The sequence below is a fragment of the Schistocerca serialis genome, chromosome 4, assembly GCF_023864345.2.
Source record: "Schistocerca serialis cubense isolate TAMUIC-IGC-003099 chromosome 4, iqSchSeri2.2, whole genome shotgun sequence".
Lineage (NCBI taxonomy): Eukaryota > Metazoa > Arthropoda > Insecta > Orthoptera > Acrididae > Schistocerca > Schistocerca serialis.
This window is the reverse complement of record NC_064641.1, coordinates 658,334,035-658,350,108: the sequence shown is the minus strand read 5'-3', so window position 1 is coordinate 658,350,108 and position 16,074 is coordinate 658,334,035. Positions and strand designations below refer to the sequence as shown.

General features: G+C 39.4%; 1 protein-coding gene and 1 pseudogene across 1 annotated transcript in view; one reads left to right on the top strand and one right to left on the bottom strand.

Annotated features, from left to right (window-relative positions):
* Positions 1-16,074, bottom strand: part of LOC126474668 (anoctamin-7-like) — a 290,663-nt gene that overhangs the window by 73,384 nt on the left and 201,205 nt on the right. The window contains exon 5 of the mRNA XM_050102146.1: positions 15,861-15,997. Coding sequence (XP_049958103.1) covers positions 15,861-15,997 — 137 coding nt within the window. The remainder of the gene's footprint in view (positions 1-15,860; positions 15,998-16,074) is intronic.
* On the top strand, positions 5,289-5,406 carry LOC126475678 (5S ribosomal RNA; annotated as a pseudogene).

Here is a 16,074-nt window from a genome sequence, read left to right as displayed (position 1 = left end):
ATGTAATAACGCTAATTATCAATGACATTCTGTTTAAATTATCAGTTTGTCCACCACTAACTCTTGTACTGTGTAGGTAACAGAGTATCAGGTAGCTTTCTTTTCAGCAGACAGCTTCATGTTCATGCAGTTTTATCTTTTACTTGTTGAATATTTTTATTCCCATTAATGGAGGTATCAGAGCATACAACTTTAATCAATGAATAGGAACCACAAAATTATATTCATTTTTGTTTTACATGCATGAAAGTGATTTTTCATGAATAATTATGGTTTGCTGTATAAAAATATGATTATTTCATATATGTGTTGGTAGCAGACTGTTAAATATTCAGGTTTTTAAATAATGGACAACATGATTCCCTTTGATGTGCAGCACACATTTCTGATGAATTTTCTCTGGAGGTTCAGTGAGAGAGAGAGGTAAGTTCCTATGGGATCAAACTGCTGTGGTCATCAGTCCCTAGGCTTACACACTACTTAATCTAACTTATGCTAAGGACAACACACACACCTATGCCCAAGGAAGGACTCAAACCTCCGATGGGGGGAGCTGCATGAACCATGGCAAGTTGCCTTAGACAGCATGGCAGAGGTTCAGTAAACGCAATATATTACAACAATATTGGCAGAAAAAAATACAAATAAGTAATTATTTCACAAAGTCACGGTTCCCAAATGTAGCCAGTAAGACCACAAGTAAATATTACAACAGCTTCCTCTTTTATCTTGATAAAATGTTGTCCACCTCTGTAGCTGAGAGGTCAGTGCAGCTGAATGACATGCCAGGAGCTGGGGTTCTATTCACAGCTGGATCAAAGACTTTATCTGCTTGGGGACTCGATATTGTGTTATCCTCATCATCACTGATGCACAAGACAGCAAAGTGGTATCAGATAAAAATGTTTGCATTAGGAAGCCGAACAACCCCAGAAGGGGGTGTCCCCAGTCAAAAATACCATATGATTATTTCATTCCATCTCAATAAAATGTTTTTGTCAAGTGAATATGCTTGAAGGATCTTTGATGAATTGATAACATTTCCCTTCTAATGTAATGCATGTAATTATTTACAGCTTCACTTTGTAACAGTATTACCTTTTCTCTCCTCTTAGAATTTGTAGTGTTTCCTTGTGTATTTTAGCAGATGATATCTTTAAGGTAATATGGTTCCTGTCCTTACTCCATGCTTCCCTTGTCTTCCTCCACTCCAACATTTTTGGTTAAAGCAAACTTGGTTAGTTATTTTCATTTTCCAATTACTTTGGATGTCACTTCATGTTTACTTTCCTTCTGGTGTCTCAACCAGATTTACATATCCTGTTGTTCATTGTGAGATGGGCTACTTTTAGCTAGCTTATTTTCTGTTTCTTGTGTAAAATTTTCTTGTATTTTTCTTCCACTAGGATACCTACCTTATACATGGTTTCAACAACAATTCCTTTTTACTTTCATTTGAGATATGATGAGCATACAGTCTCTGTTGCAATCTGCTCCCCCTGTGTCTTTTTATACTGCTTTGGACAGTTAATCCATTAGGCAGTATCCTAGTCCCTCTGTGAATGTGTATGTGCGCAAAATATTCTGCTGATTAATATTTTTTTATTATTTCTGTAACACAGTAATATTAGGGCTGTCAGGTCCTTTCTAATACCTAACCAGACAGTCTATATAAATTACATTGCATTCATTATGATAATGGTGTTATAAGCTACATTTAACATACAATAGTACAAAATATTTATTAATTACTGTGGTACAGAAGTGGAAAAAAACAAGCAAGAGTAGTTTATCAATAAAGATAATTTACAGAAAGGTAGGTTTAAACTAGCAGCTATAGATGTGAGAAGCAGGGTAGAAGAAGAAGAGAAAGAGGAATGTGATAAAACACAATGGACATAAAGGAAAAGAAAATGATGTGATTGACTGAGATATGACAAGAGAAAAGAAGCATAAATGGGAGAAGATAGGGGGCATTTGCTTCACTATTTGACAAAGTGAACTGACCATATACAACTTTTGGGGAAACATGAAACTGCCAGAAGAAAGTGCTCCAGCTGCTTCTTAAAATAAAAGCAGCAGGGCATTTAATTGTGCATAGGACGCAGAGTGTCAAGTTCCAGAAATGAAGTTTGCAAGTGTTTTTGTTTTTTGGATGGACACAACTAGGGTACTAAATAAGTGAGACGGGCTCAATTATGATAGAGATGACAGGTGCTTAATATCTGATGCAATTTACTGGATTCCTATGCCCTGTAGAGTCTAAGTAAACACAGCATGTGGTAGCAATGTGTTTTGTTTGGCTACAGTCAACCTAACTGGGTGTATGAAGCACTGACATTGTCAAATAGACAGATGTAGCAAACATAATGTACATAAGCATTTTTGGTTAGTTCTAGCTGTCTAGTACTCTCACTGCTTTGCCATGTTGGATTACATCACATTAGTGAAGGTTCAGTAGAATAAGTAACAGCACAAATTTATGTTTCACATGCTACTGCAATAGCTTCCATAAAATTTTGTGGTCACAGAGGCAAACCACCTGGTGAGAATATTTTCTTCTCAGTTGCAATCTCTTTCAAAATTACACCCAAGTTCTCCATTTTTTTATAATTACTGGAATACTGTCAAGAACAACATGATGCAATTGTTTATCGAATTCAGACCTTATTAATTTCTGATAAGGATATTCAGCATTTTTTCCACATTTAGTTTGAGTCTCAGGTTTTGCACCCTCCTTGCCACTGAAGGAATATCACCATTCATCTGTATGAACACAGTATTAATGTATCTGGCACTTAGGTGAACCTGGAGATTGTCAACTCATAAATGATACTGACAGGATGACAGAACTGACAAGGTATCATTGACATAAAATAGTGGGCCCAGAGCTGATACCTGTGGCCCTCCTGGGAAAAGGTACTTCTAGGACAACTTTTCATTACTACAGACAACACAATGCTGTCTTTTCCTCAAGCAGTTTTTAAATCACTTCAGTGTACTATAAGAAAATTTTAGTTGTTTCAGTTTTCTGAGCAGTATGTCAAAGTTGGTACCAAACACTTTGCTGGATTCTAGTGGTGTCAGTATTATGGCCTTACAGTTGATCATGGGATATTTCATGTCTCCAGTTACCTTAATCAATGCAGGATTAGTGTTGTGTTATTTACAAAAGCTAAACTGATATTTGTCGTATGAGTGATATTTGTGTAAGTATTCAGTAATTTGGTCACGCACAATGCAGCATGTTTATAAATGAATAATATGGTTTTAATGCTTTATAATATTTATTACATTAAACTTGCAGTTATAAATGATATGTCAGATGGAAGAGCAACTTAGTTTTACCAAGAACCTTATAAATGTTCAATGTGAGCACCATTTGTCACACGACACACATCAAGTCTAAAACTGAGTTCTTCACAAATGTTGATAAGTGTGTCTTCAGTGATTGTAGCAACAGCTGCTTCAATCCAGTTTCTTAATTTCTGCTGGTATCGGAGGCACGTACACACAATCCTTGAAGCCCCAAAGGAAAAAATTGCATGGCGTTAGGTTGGGTGAATGTGGAGGCCATGCAAAGCAACTTATCAACGTTTGGGAAGAACTCTGCTATAGACTTGATGTGTGCTGTGTGACAAATGGTGCTCACATTGAACATTTATAAGGTTCTTGGTAAAACTGTTTGAGTTTCTCTTTCATTTGACATATCATTTATAACTGTAAGTTTAATGTAATAAATATTATAAAGCATTAAAACCCTGATATTTGTTTATAAACACCCTGTATCTTGCAGAATTTGTACAGAGTGATCAGTCAGTAATCACTAGGTGATTGTGGTGTTTTATTCTTCGGGATAGGTCAGACTATGCTCCTTTTCCATGCAATGGGACATGTTCTATTCACAAGAGAAAAATTAAATATATCTTAAGCCTGGTACTAAGCTATCTGTGGTGTTCTTGATTATGGATAATCTGATATTGCTGTGTGGAGGCCTTATGCCTGCTCAGCCAGGAACCAACAACACAGATGTATTACGTGGACATGGACCTAACAAAGGACAGCTCTTCAGATGACACCCAAGGGGTCAGTACAATCTGTCCAGCCAGCAAATGGCAACCTAAGTGCCACCCGAGATCACTATCTCCATGGACATTTTATTCTCCACAGGCAGGAGATCAAAAGTAGCAACTGCAGTATGCTGGTGCCAGGGCAAGATTTAGGCCGGCACCTGGGCTAAGCTGCAAGGTTTCCCTCCAAGTGAGTTTTCTGGGCCAGGCAACAACTGCACAATTAGATTTTGTAATATTAGTCTTTGTTGCTCCATCAGCAATACGCCAGACTTAAACTTTTGTGCATCGCTTTATGACTTTGACTGTGTCTTGCTCAGGTGTCAGGACAATGGCTTTGGGAGCTTGCAATATACTGTGACATTTCCAGGCTTTCAGCTGTTAGATATTGTTATTGTTCTTTTCAACATTCAAGAAGTGACTTGCTTCCACACTAACTCCTCTCAGAGTAGATTGATTCTGTGTGTTACAATAAACTTCATATTCATTTCATTTCATACATGGGTATTTTTCCTGTGCTGCCTTTGGCAGATGTCAGTTGGTGATGAAGTATACGTGTGCTTTGACCCAGGAAGACAGTACTTTAGCATGTCTTCTTCGACTTTCATGTACACTTACTACCATGTTGCTTCCAGCATGACAAAACTGGCAGATATCTCTGCCCAGGTGGTGTTACTGCTACAGCAGATGCAGCACACCCAAAAACTCCTGACTGAGCAGCTGGTTGCCATCTCCATGTCACCTCCAGAGCTGTTCAACTACCCCTCTCACATCGACTATCGTCAAGGCCTTCAGGACAGCACCCCACCTTTCCAGCAGTTCAACAATGCTGAGCCATGGGTGAACTACTTCTTAACCCATAGCATTGCATGTGATATTCAGCAGCATACCTTTTTGCCATACCACCTCCAGCAACTACTTAACCCAGAAGTGGAACTCCATGCTCTTCCCTGTGGCAGGTTGAAGTCCAGTTAGAATACCATCAGGTGCATGAGATGGCAACCTAACCCAAGTTTTTTCAGGTGCCATAAACTTAATGGGCAATGTTAATGCGAATGCATTGCCCGCCTCTGAGGTTTCTCTCATGAATGCTGTTTCCGGTGCATTAATGTTCAGAGTAAGCAATCATATGAAGTTGCCTTGGTTCAGGACATGTTTCTTGTGCACACTCCTTATGAAGGACTACACACAGAGAAATTGAAGAACCCTTCCTTAGAAAGCAACAGCCTTGCCACAGTGGATACACCAGTTCCTGTCAAATCACCGAAGTTAAGCACTGTTGGGCGTGGCCGGCACTTTGATGGGTGACCATCCAGGCCACCACGTGCTGTTGCCATTTTTCGGGGCCTTATGATGCCAATTGAGGAGCTACTCAGCTGAATAGTAGTGGCTCCAGTCAAAGAAAACCATCACAACGACCGAGAGAGCAGTGTCCTGACCACACGCCTCTCCTATCCACATCCTTAGCTGAGGATGACATGACGGTTGGATGTGGCCTGAAGATTGAGTGCTTTTCCTTAGAAATTACTGCAGCTTTTTAGCAGCCTCTCGAGTAGTCAGTCACCCAGCAGGATCCACAACAAGTGTTTGATCACCCTCACATCCAGGATTTTGGTCGTCAATGCTCCTGGAGCCATCGGTCTCTTGGGCTTAGATCTGTTCAATGCTCTTGGCTGTCAAGCAAATGGTGTAGTACTGACACATATTGTGCCCTTCTACCCTCCTTATAATGGTCTAGCTGAACATTTTGTCTGTATATTTAAATTTCAGCTGTCTGATCTCTACTGTCATCACCCTTTGGACGAGGCCTTTAAGCTCTCTCTGGTTTCTTATCACTGCATTCCCCAGGATGCGTCAACTCCAGCAGAAGCCCTCTACAACTGTCCCCATTGGTTGCTGTTATGTATCTCCCATCCTACCAGTGCCCCACCCTCCTCCTGGCAGTCCAGTGGCCACCACTTCTCTGTCCATGAAAGTATATGGACCCTTGTCTTCACCAAAGACTGCCAGTATTTGTTTCCCAGGGTTGTTTCCAATTTTCTGAGCTGGGTCATGGTCGATGTGATGGCACGGTGTTGCAGTAAGCACATTAACCAATTGCAGTCTTCTTGTGGTTCTGTCTGGGTACATTAGTTCCTCATCACTCTTTGCTGCAGTCATTGGTCCTCCACAATGCCCATCTCAGATACTGCCGGCCTGTCTGCCGTGGCCAGCTCTCTGGAATCGCTGTCAGATGCTCCACAAGTCACACTAGTACCAACACTGAAGGAAGTGGACCTCAGCTCCCTAGCAATTCCAGTCACAGCAGAGACAGTGAGAAGTGCTACCATCTCTCCTCCCCTTTGGGGTGGAGTGGAGTGATTGGAGGGGAGGGGTGGGGAGAATGCTGTGCTGAAGACTTGTGCCTATTCAGCCAGGAACCAACACCCTGGGCTATGCAGGCACAGACCTTGCAGGGAACAGTTCTTCAGACAACATAGGAGGGATGGTTGCATTCTGCCCAGCGATCAGGCAGCAACTCAACTGCCACCGCCGGACGCGGTGGTCTCGCGGTTCTAGGCGCGCAGTCCAGAACCGTGCGACTGCTACGGTCGCAGGTTCGAATCCTGCCTCAGGCATGGATGTGTGTGATGTCCTTAGGTTAGTTAGGTTTAAGTAGTTCTACGTTCTAGGGGACTGATAACCCCAGCAGTTGCGTCCCATAGTGCTCAGAGCCATTTGAACCATCAACTGCCACCAGAGGCCATTGGCCCCCTGAGCTACGACTACTCCATGGGCCACATGACTAAAAGCAGCACCTGCAGTATCCTGGTATCCAGGTAGTATTAATGCCAGTGCCTGGACTATACTCTAATAGCTCACTCGAAGTGAGTTTCATGGGCCAGGTGCTGACTACAAAAGTCCACAATCAGATCTCCCTCTGGAGCTGCCACTATGATGATGACACCATCCATGTTGAGCTTTCACCTCCAGTAGCTGCCAGCTATTGGCCTACTCATTAGCAACCTCTTTGCCAAAGAGATGTGGTCTCCAACACCATGACCAGGAACTGGATGTTGTGATATTTGTCTGTTTTAATTGCAACAGGCTGGACTTAAACTTTTGTGCATCTCTTTGGGACTAATAACTCTTGCTTTGTCAGTCTTTCTCATTGTGATTACATTTACAAGAAAGTGAATGTGTGGTGCGTGTATTTTTATGAGACAATGTAGATTTATTTCAATGAACATGAGTTCTGCTTGTCTTTCTTCATTATGAGTCAACATGCTTATATATGCACCAACACTTCCATCACTTTGTTTGGCCTATCAGCCCTAAGAAACATGTAACCCAGGAGACAAACATTTAAATAGGATATATGTGGTTTTAGCCACATTTCCAACAAGTATTATATGAAAGCTTATTTTACAGAAAAGAAGTCTCAGCTCTTTTTAATGTGCAAATAAGGACTGCATATTACAATTTGGTGCTAACAGCTCTGAAATGCATGCAAGTGATGTGATTCTTGCTTATGGTTGCTGAAGGAGAGAAGAAAGCAGAGTTTAAGTTTTCTGAGATTACAGAGGTATGGGAATATATAGATAAGGAATATTTACTGTGAGTTGATGAGTGCAAAACAATTAACCCTGTATTTTGCCTGTAATATGGGTCGGTAGCTTCTATAGAATTTTTAAATGTCATGTTGCTTTTAGCTGTTTCTGCTTATATTTCAGTATTACAATTTTGCCATTTTTAAGTGTAAGCTTTTTGATATGAAGATTGATGTTGGGAACAGATTACGATGTCTGCTCATCAACAACCCACATGTCAAAATCTTACGCTTGAAATCTGCACAAATGCTGAAAATGCAATAGTAGAAATAAAAACAGTACCAACTAAAAGCAACACATCATTTAAAACATTAGTCCTCTCTCTTGAAGGATTTACATTGTGCTGGTCAGAGCATAAAGAGAAACTGTGATATTTCGAAGTGATGATGCTGCCAACAGAGAAAAACAAACTTAATTACTATGAGAACAGCATCATTTACCATTGCAAAATTTAGCAATTAGAACTTTATTCATGTACTGTGCTTTCAAAGTTGTCCAAAATTTTCATAGTAATGTGCCATTAATCTTACTGTTTTGCTTAATTTGTAAACACATTCTTTTCCACATTTCTCTCATCACTTGTAACTCCAGTAGTTTTCTCTTGATAACACTATCTTTGGCAATCAATTAAGAAAGACCATTCCTTCATAATTAATCTTTTTACACTGTATCTTGCCATCCTTCTAAGGAAGTTCCAAAATGAAAGCAAAGAAGAAATAGTAACAACAATTGTATAAAATAAAAATTCACTTTAAGGACACACAATGTCTGGCCATAACTTGTCTTCAGGAGGTGAAATTTTAAGTACTGTCAACGGACACCTTTTTTCCTTCCTTCTTATCAGTGTTTTCCATATATTCCTTTCTTCACCAATTCTCTGGAGAAACACATCATTCCTTACCTTATCAGTCCATCTAATTTTCAACACTGTTCTGTAGCATCACATCTCGAATACTTCAATTCTCTTATTTTCCAGTTTACCCATAGTCCATGTTTTACTACCATACAATGCTGCACTCCAAAGATACATTCTCAGAAACTCTTTCCTCAAATTAAGGCCAATGTTTGATACTAGTATACTTCTCTTGGCCAGGAAGCCCTTTTTGCCTGTGCTACTCTGTGTTTTTATTTCCTCTTCGCTCCAATTTATTTTGCTGCTTAGGTAGCAGAGTTCCTTAATTTCATGGAACACCAATCCTGATGTTAAGGTTTCACTGTTCTCATTTCTGCTACTTCCTATTACTTTCATCTTTCTTCAATTTACTCTCAATCCATATTCTGTAATCATCAGATTGATCATTCCATTCAGTAGATCCTGTAATTCTTCTTCACTTTCGCCAAGGATAGCAATGTCATCAGCATATCTTATCACCAATATTCTTTCACCTTTCATTTTGGGTCATTGATTCTTCAACATATAGATTGAACAGTAGGGGCGAAAGACCACATCCATGTCTTACACCCTTTTTAACCTGAGTATTTCATCCTCAGCCTTCAACTCTTACTGTTCCCTCTTGGCTTTTGTACATATTGTATATTGAATGAGATTTTCACTCTGCAGCGGAGTGTGCGCTGATATGAAACTTCCTGGCAGATTAAAACTGTGTGCCCGACTGAGACTCGAACTCGGGACCTTTGCCTTTCGCAGGCAAGTGCTCTACCAACTGAGCTACCGAAGCACGACTCACGCCCGGTACCCACAGCTTTACTTCTGCCAGTACCTCGTCTCCTACCTTCCAAACTTTACAGAAGCTCTCCTGCCAACCTTGCAGAACTAGCACTCCTGAAAGAAAGGATATTGCGGAAACATGGCTTAGCCACAGCCTGGGGGATGTTTCCAGAATGAGATTTTCACTCTGCAGCGGAGTGTGCGCTGATATGAAACTTCCTGGCAGATTAAAACTGTGTGCCCGACCGAGGCTCGAACTCTAGTCTCGGTCGGGCACACAGTTTTAATCTGCCAGGAAGTTTCATATTGTATAATACCTGCTTTTCCTATGGTTCAGTCCTATTTTTCTCAGAATCTCAAACATCTTGCCCCATTCTGCATTGTCAAACACTTTTACCAGGTTGTCAAATCCTAGGAATGTATTTTGATTTTTCTTTTGTCTTGTTTCGATTAGTAGCCACAATGCCAGAACTGTCTTCCTGGTGCCTTTACCTATCCTAAAGCCAAATTGCTCATTATCTAGCACATCCTCAATTTTCTTTTCTATTGTCTGCATGTTATTTTGACAGCAACTTGAATGTACGAGCTGTTAAATTGATTGTGCAATAATTCTCACACTTGTCAGCTCTTTCAATCTTTGGAATTGTGCAGACGGTGTTTTTCTGAAAGTCAGATGGTATATCGCCAGACTCATACATAGTACACACCCATGTGAATAGCCACTTTGTTGCCACGTTCCCAAATGAATTTAGATGTTCTAACGGAATGTTATCTACCCCTTACTCAATCTTAAGTCTCCCGATGCTTTTTTTAAATTCTGATTCTAATACTGGATTCCCCTCTCTTCTATACCTACTCTTGTTTCTTCTTCTATCGCATCACTGGACACATCTTTCCCCACATAGAGGGCTTTGATGTAATCTTTCCATTTATCAGTCCTCTCCTCTGCATCTGACAACAAAATTCTCATTGCACTCTTAATGTTACCATCCTTGCTTTTAATTTCCCCGAAGGTTGTGTCAGCTTTTCTATATGCTGAGTCAGTCCTCCTGACAATTTCTTTTTCAGTTTCTTCACATTTTTCACACAGCCAGTTCACCTTAGTTTTCATTCATTTTGTATTTACAGTGTTTAATTCCTAAGTGACTTGTATTTCAGTATTCCTGAATTTCCTTGAATATTTTTGTATTTCTTTCCTTCATCAATCACTAAGTATTTCTTCTGTTACTCGTGATTTCTTCATAGTTACCTTCTTTATACAAATGTTTTTCTTACCAACATCTCTGATTGCCCTCCTTGAGATGTCCATTCCTCTTCAACTGAACTGCCTACTGAGCTATTCCTTATAGCAGTATCTATAGACTCAGAGATCTTAAAGTGTACCTCTTCACGCCTTAGTACTTCCACATTCCATTTCCTCATGCACTGATTGATCCTGACTAGTGTCTTGAACTTCAGCCTACTCTTTGTCCCTACTAAATTGTTATCTCAGTTTATATCTGCTCCTGGGCATGCCTTATGATCCAATATCTGATTTCAGACTCTCTGCTTGGTCATGATGTAATCTAACTGCAATCTCCCTGCATCATCTGGCATTTTTGAAGTATACCACCTCCTCTTGTGACATATACATAAGAAAGTAGGAAAAAACTATCTTAGCTTCTGGAACTGTCAGTTCCTTCTTCATGTAGGAGAGAGGAAGGTTAAAAAGAGAGGCAGGTCACCCTGACCCTGAGCTGAAAGGGGTTCAGCCATTGCGAGCATGTCTGCCTTGAGGACAACCAGCACCCAATTAATGAACATGCTCTACAGTTTGACTCTCAAGGACCTGAGTGTCAGCTACACCACACAAGCCAATTGGACATTTTCGCCTGGTACTAGTTTTCCTATGCACCAGAATCGGAACTGGCTCTGAAACTTATTCACACATCCTATCCTCCTAATCTCTGTAATAGCATGTCCTTTCTTCCCTTTATCTTTTCTCATTTTTTGTGTCATTGTTTTCTTTTCAGTTTTCTCCAATGTTCTTTTCTGCTTTTCTCCTAGTCCTTAATTGCACTATTTTTGCACTTCACATTTCTCTTACTCATATTTCATCCATTTCTTTCACACTGTCCTCCTATCTTATTTTGCCTAGAGATGGCACACTGCTCAGCAACTTACTGATTTTGACCACCTACTCTTTCTGATGCCGTCTCTTTAGCTGAGCATCCCTCCATCTTCACAACAGATTGGTTCCCTCAACCTAGAGTCTTAGTAATCAGTACTACTTCCTAACCTTACCAAGTAACCACTCTTTCCTACTATAATTTTTACCCTCCACAATACCCTCCAACACAAATAAATAAATCTCTGATGCTTCAGGATGTATCCTATCAACCAATCAATTTTTTTAAAATCAGGCTGTGCCACAAAATTCTTTGTTCCCAATTTGGTTCAACATCTTTTCATTAATTATACAATTTACCAATTTAATCTTCAATATTCTTATCACCACATGTTAAAACTTTCTTTTTTTGTATTTCAACATAATGGTCATCAAGGAGTGTGACTGAATGAAATTTTAAATGTTTATTTGATGCCACAGTTACAGTCATCAAGCCACAGTTACAGTCATCAAGCCACAGTGAAATTTTTAAAAGGTAACATAATTAGTTTGGTCGAACGAGCCATCATTTTCAAATATAGCCACAAGCCTGGACAACTGCATTAATAATTACAACCACATTCATTTCAAATATTATGAAAAATGCACTAAAACCAGTAAACTGAAGCAAAGGCAGCAGAAACGGGTCACAAGATGTCATGACAGTTTTTGGTTCATCAGTGAGTTCACACCTAAATGCAGTGCATCCCGATGCAGTTCTCCTCATTGAAGTGTGAAATGACTGATCAACCAAAAAATTGTAATGACAACTTGCGACCCATTTTTGGTGCTTTTGCTTTAGTATACTGGCTTTAGAGTATTTTTTGTAATATCTGAATGAAGTTTCGTTGAAATTATTGCTGCAGTTGTCCAGGATTGTGATTACATTTGAAATTGTTGACTCAGTGCATCAATATTAGTTACATAATCTTTTAAAAATTTCACTGTATAGTGGCTGTGGTTTGACGAGCATTTGTGGTGTTAAACATTTTAAAAGTTTATATTCTCTCCTAGTCTGAAGTTTAATTTATATTCAGTGTTGTTGGTTCCTCTGATTCAGAGACTGTGTTTAGTGTCGCATTTCTTCAACATCACCCAATTTAATTTGACTGTATTCCAATACTATTGTTTTACTTTTGACAGTGTTTATTTTATATTATCTCTTCAAAATGCTTTCTATTCCATTCAACTGCTCTTCCAAGTCCTTTGCAAACTCCTACAGAATTAGAATGCCATCAGCAAACCTGTAAGTTTTATTTCTTTCTGCTTAACTATAATTTATTTCCCATTGTCTCCTTGGTTTCTTTCACAACTCCTTCAACATACAGCTTGAATAACATTGGCGACAGGTTACAACCTTGTTTCATTCCCTTCTCAACAACTGAGCCCCTTACGTGTCTTCTGATAACTGTAGTATGGTTTCTAAAAGTTGTAAATAACTTTCCACTAAATCTAAAAATGCTGTAGATGTTCCTTCAACCTATTTTCTAGCGTAACTGGTGGGGGTCAGTCTTGCCTCTCATGTTGCTTCATTTCTCCAGAAACCAAAGTGTTCTTCCCTGAGGCCACCCTTTACCAGTTTTTCTATCATTCTGCAACTAGTTTCTGTCAATATTTGCAAGCATGGTTTATTAAGCTGATAGTTCGGTAATATTCACGCATTTCTTCTTGAAGTCAGAGAATTTTCATCTTGTGTACACTGAGATGACAAAAGTATGCGATACCCCTCAATATTTTGTTGGACCTCCTTTTGTCTGGCATAGTTCAGCACCTCAACATGGCATGGACTCAAGAAGTTGTTGGAAGTCTCCTGCAGAAATAATGACCATGTTGCCACTATAGACATCCACAATTGTAAAAGTGCAGTCGGTGCAGGATTTTGAGCATGAACCGACCACTTGATATGTCCTTCTAATGTTCATTTGGATTCATGTTGGGAGATATGGGTGGCCAAATCATTTGCTCAAATTGTCCACAATGTTCTTCATACCAGTTGCGAACAACTGGGGCCCTGTGACATGGCACATTGACATCCATAAAAATTCCATCGTTGTTTGGGAACATGAAGCCCATGATCGTTTCAGTTAGACCAGACAACCCTGTCCATTCAATTTAAACACAGCTCATACCATTATTGAGCCACCACCAGCTTGCACAGTGCCTCATGGACGACTTGGGTCCAAGCCTTCTTTCAGTCTGTGCCATTCTCAAACCCTACCATCAGCTCTTTCCAACTGAAATCCAGACACATCTAGCCTAGTCACGAGACCAGGATAGGTGCTGCAGGCAATGTTTTGCCCTTTTTATAACAATGGCATTCACGTCAGTCATCTGCTGCCATAGCCCATTAACATCAAATTTTGTAGCAAGTGAATAACTTCAATTACTTGGGAAGCGTAATAATGGATGATATGTATTGCTCAACAGAAATTAGGAAAAGAATTGCAATGGCAAAAGAAGGATTCAAGAGGAAATAGAAATTACTTTGTGGATCACTAAACAAAGGTCTGATGACAAGACTTGCCAAATGTTACATCTGGAGCATTGCACTATATGGCGTGAAGTCCTGGGTATTGAGGAAGGAAGATGAAAGAAGATTGGATGCACTAGAGATGTGGATATGGAGAAGAATGGAAAAATTGAAATGGGAAGACTGAGTAAGGAACAAAAAAGTATTAAGAAGAGTTGAAGAAGAAAGAAATATGCTGAAAGCCATCAGAAAGAGAAAACGGAACTGGATTGGACATTGTTTGAGAAGGGACTGTTTATTGAGGGAAGGAATAGAAAGAATGGTGGAGGGAAAAGGGGAAGAGGAAAAAGAAGATATCAAATGCTGGACAATATCAAAGGAGGCAAATATTCAGAAATGAAAAGACTGGCTATGGACAGACAAAAGTGGAAGAGGCTTTACCCATGACAAGACCTGCTGTAAGGCAGAATACCATATTACTTGTAGCACTGTCCAAACAGATATGTTTGTCGTACATCCCTCATTGATCTGTGGAGTTACTTGATGCAGTGATGATTGTCTGTTAGCACTGACAACTCTATGCAAATGCAGCTGCTCTCGGTTATTAAGTGACAGCCATCATGGTTGATGGTGAGAGGTAATGCATGAAATTTGGTATTCTTGGCATGCACTTGGCATGTTGATCTCGAAATATTGAATTCCCTGATGATTTTCGATATGTAATGTTCCATGCATCTAGCTCCAACTACCATTCCACATTCAAAGTCTGTTAATTCCCATCATGGGCCATAAACACACCAGAAACTTTTTTACATGAATCACCCAAGTACAAATCACAGCACTGCCAATGGACTGCCCTTCTATACCTTGTATATCAAATTCTACCATCAGCTGCATTTGTACATTTCGTTGCCCTATTAATTTTGTCACCTCAGTGTATCTTGCACACCAGGCGGAATAGTTTTGTACTATTGTTCTTCCCAAGGATGTCCCATCTCATCTTTATTTACTACCTGTTCCCTTTCTGTAATATTGCCTTCAAATTCATTTTTATTGTCTAGCCCCTCTATATATTCCTTCTATCTTCAAGCTTTTCCTCTTTTGCTTAGCACTGTCTTTCCATCTGACCTCTTTATGTTCATAAAAGTGATTCTCTCCTTCAAAATTAATATCGCTCTAATTCTCCTGTAGGTGGTATCTACCTTTCCTCTTGTAATACAGCCTTCTAGGGCCTTGTATTTTACCTCCAGCCACTCTAAGCATACCTGCTTAGCTATTTTGTACTTTGTGTCAATCTCATGTTTAGACATCTGTATTCCCTTTTACTCTATTTGCTGGATTTTGTATTTTCTCTTTTGTCAATTAAATTCAATATCTCATGAGGTATCCAAGTTATGCTGCTAAGCCTCGTCATTTTACATGTGTGATCCTCCACTACTTTCACTACTTCATCCTCAAAACTATTCCATTTTCTATTGTGATCATTTCCTCCATTTCAGGCAGTTGGTGCCCCATGTTTTCTTTGAAACTCTCAACAACCTTGTGTTCTTTCAATTTATTAAGGTCCCATCTCCTTACCATTCTTTTAATTTACAGGTCATAACCAATAAATTATTGGTTGATTCTACATTTGCCCCTGGAAATAAATTGCAGTTTACAACATTTTCAAAATCTGTCATATTACACTCAAACCGCTATAGAATTTTCATATAAACGGAGTATCAATTATTAGGAAATGGCGACATCATCTTCATCTGGCAATACTCGAAAAATCTGCACTCTCAAATGCATTCATCTGTGTCTGCCCTGCCTTGCATGCAGTAAAGAAAGATGAAAAACTGCAACCAATCAATAAGAAGTAGAGAAAAAAATTGTGACGACATCAATTTATGTGGAAATTGTATGTATTAATTACCTGTCAATTTTAGACTTGCGAAATGGACAAGTATAGTAATCAAGAGGTTTGTTGGGAACATCTTCATACATAATATTTGGCAGCCGGAGAGCTTTGAGTATCTGTTCAGACCAGTTAATTGAAGGATTTGGATGAGCCTGCAAAAATAAAGGTTGATATGAATACTCAACATAAAACAAACATTTTTGTACATGGAATTTTAAAATGTAAACAA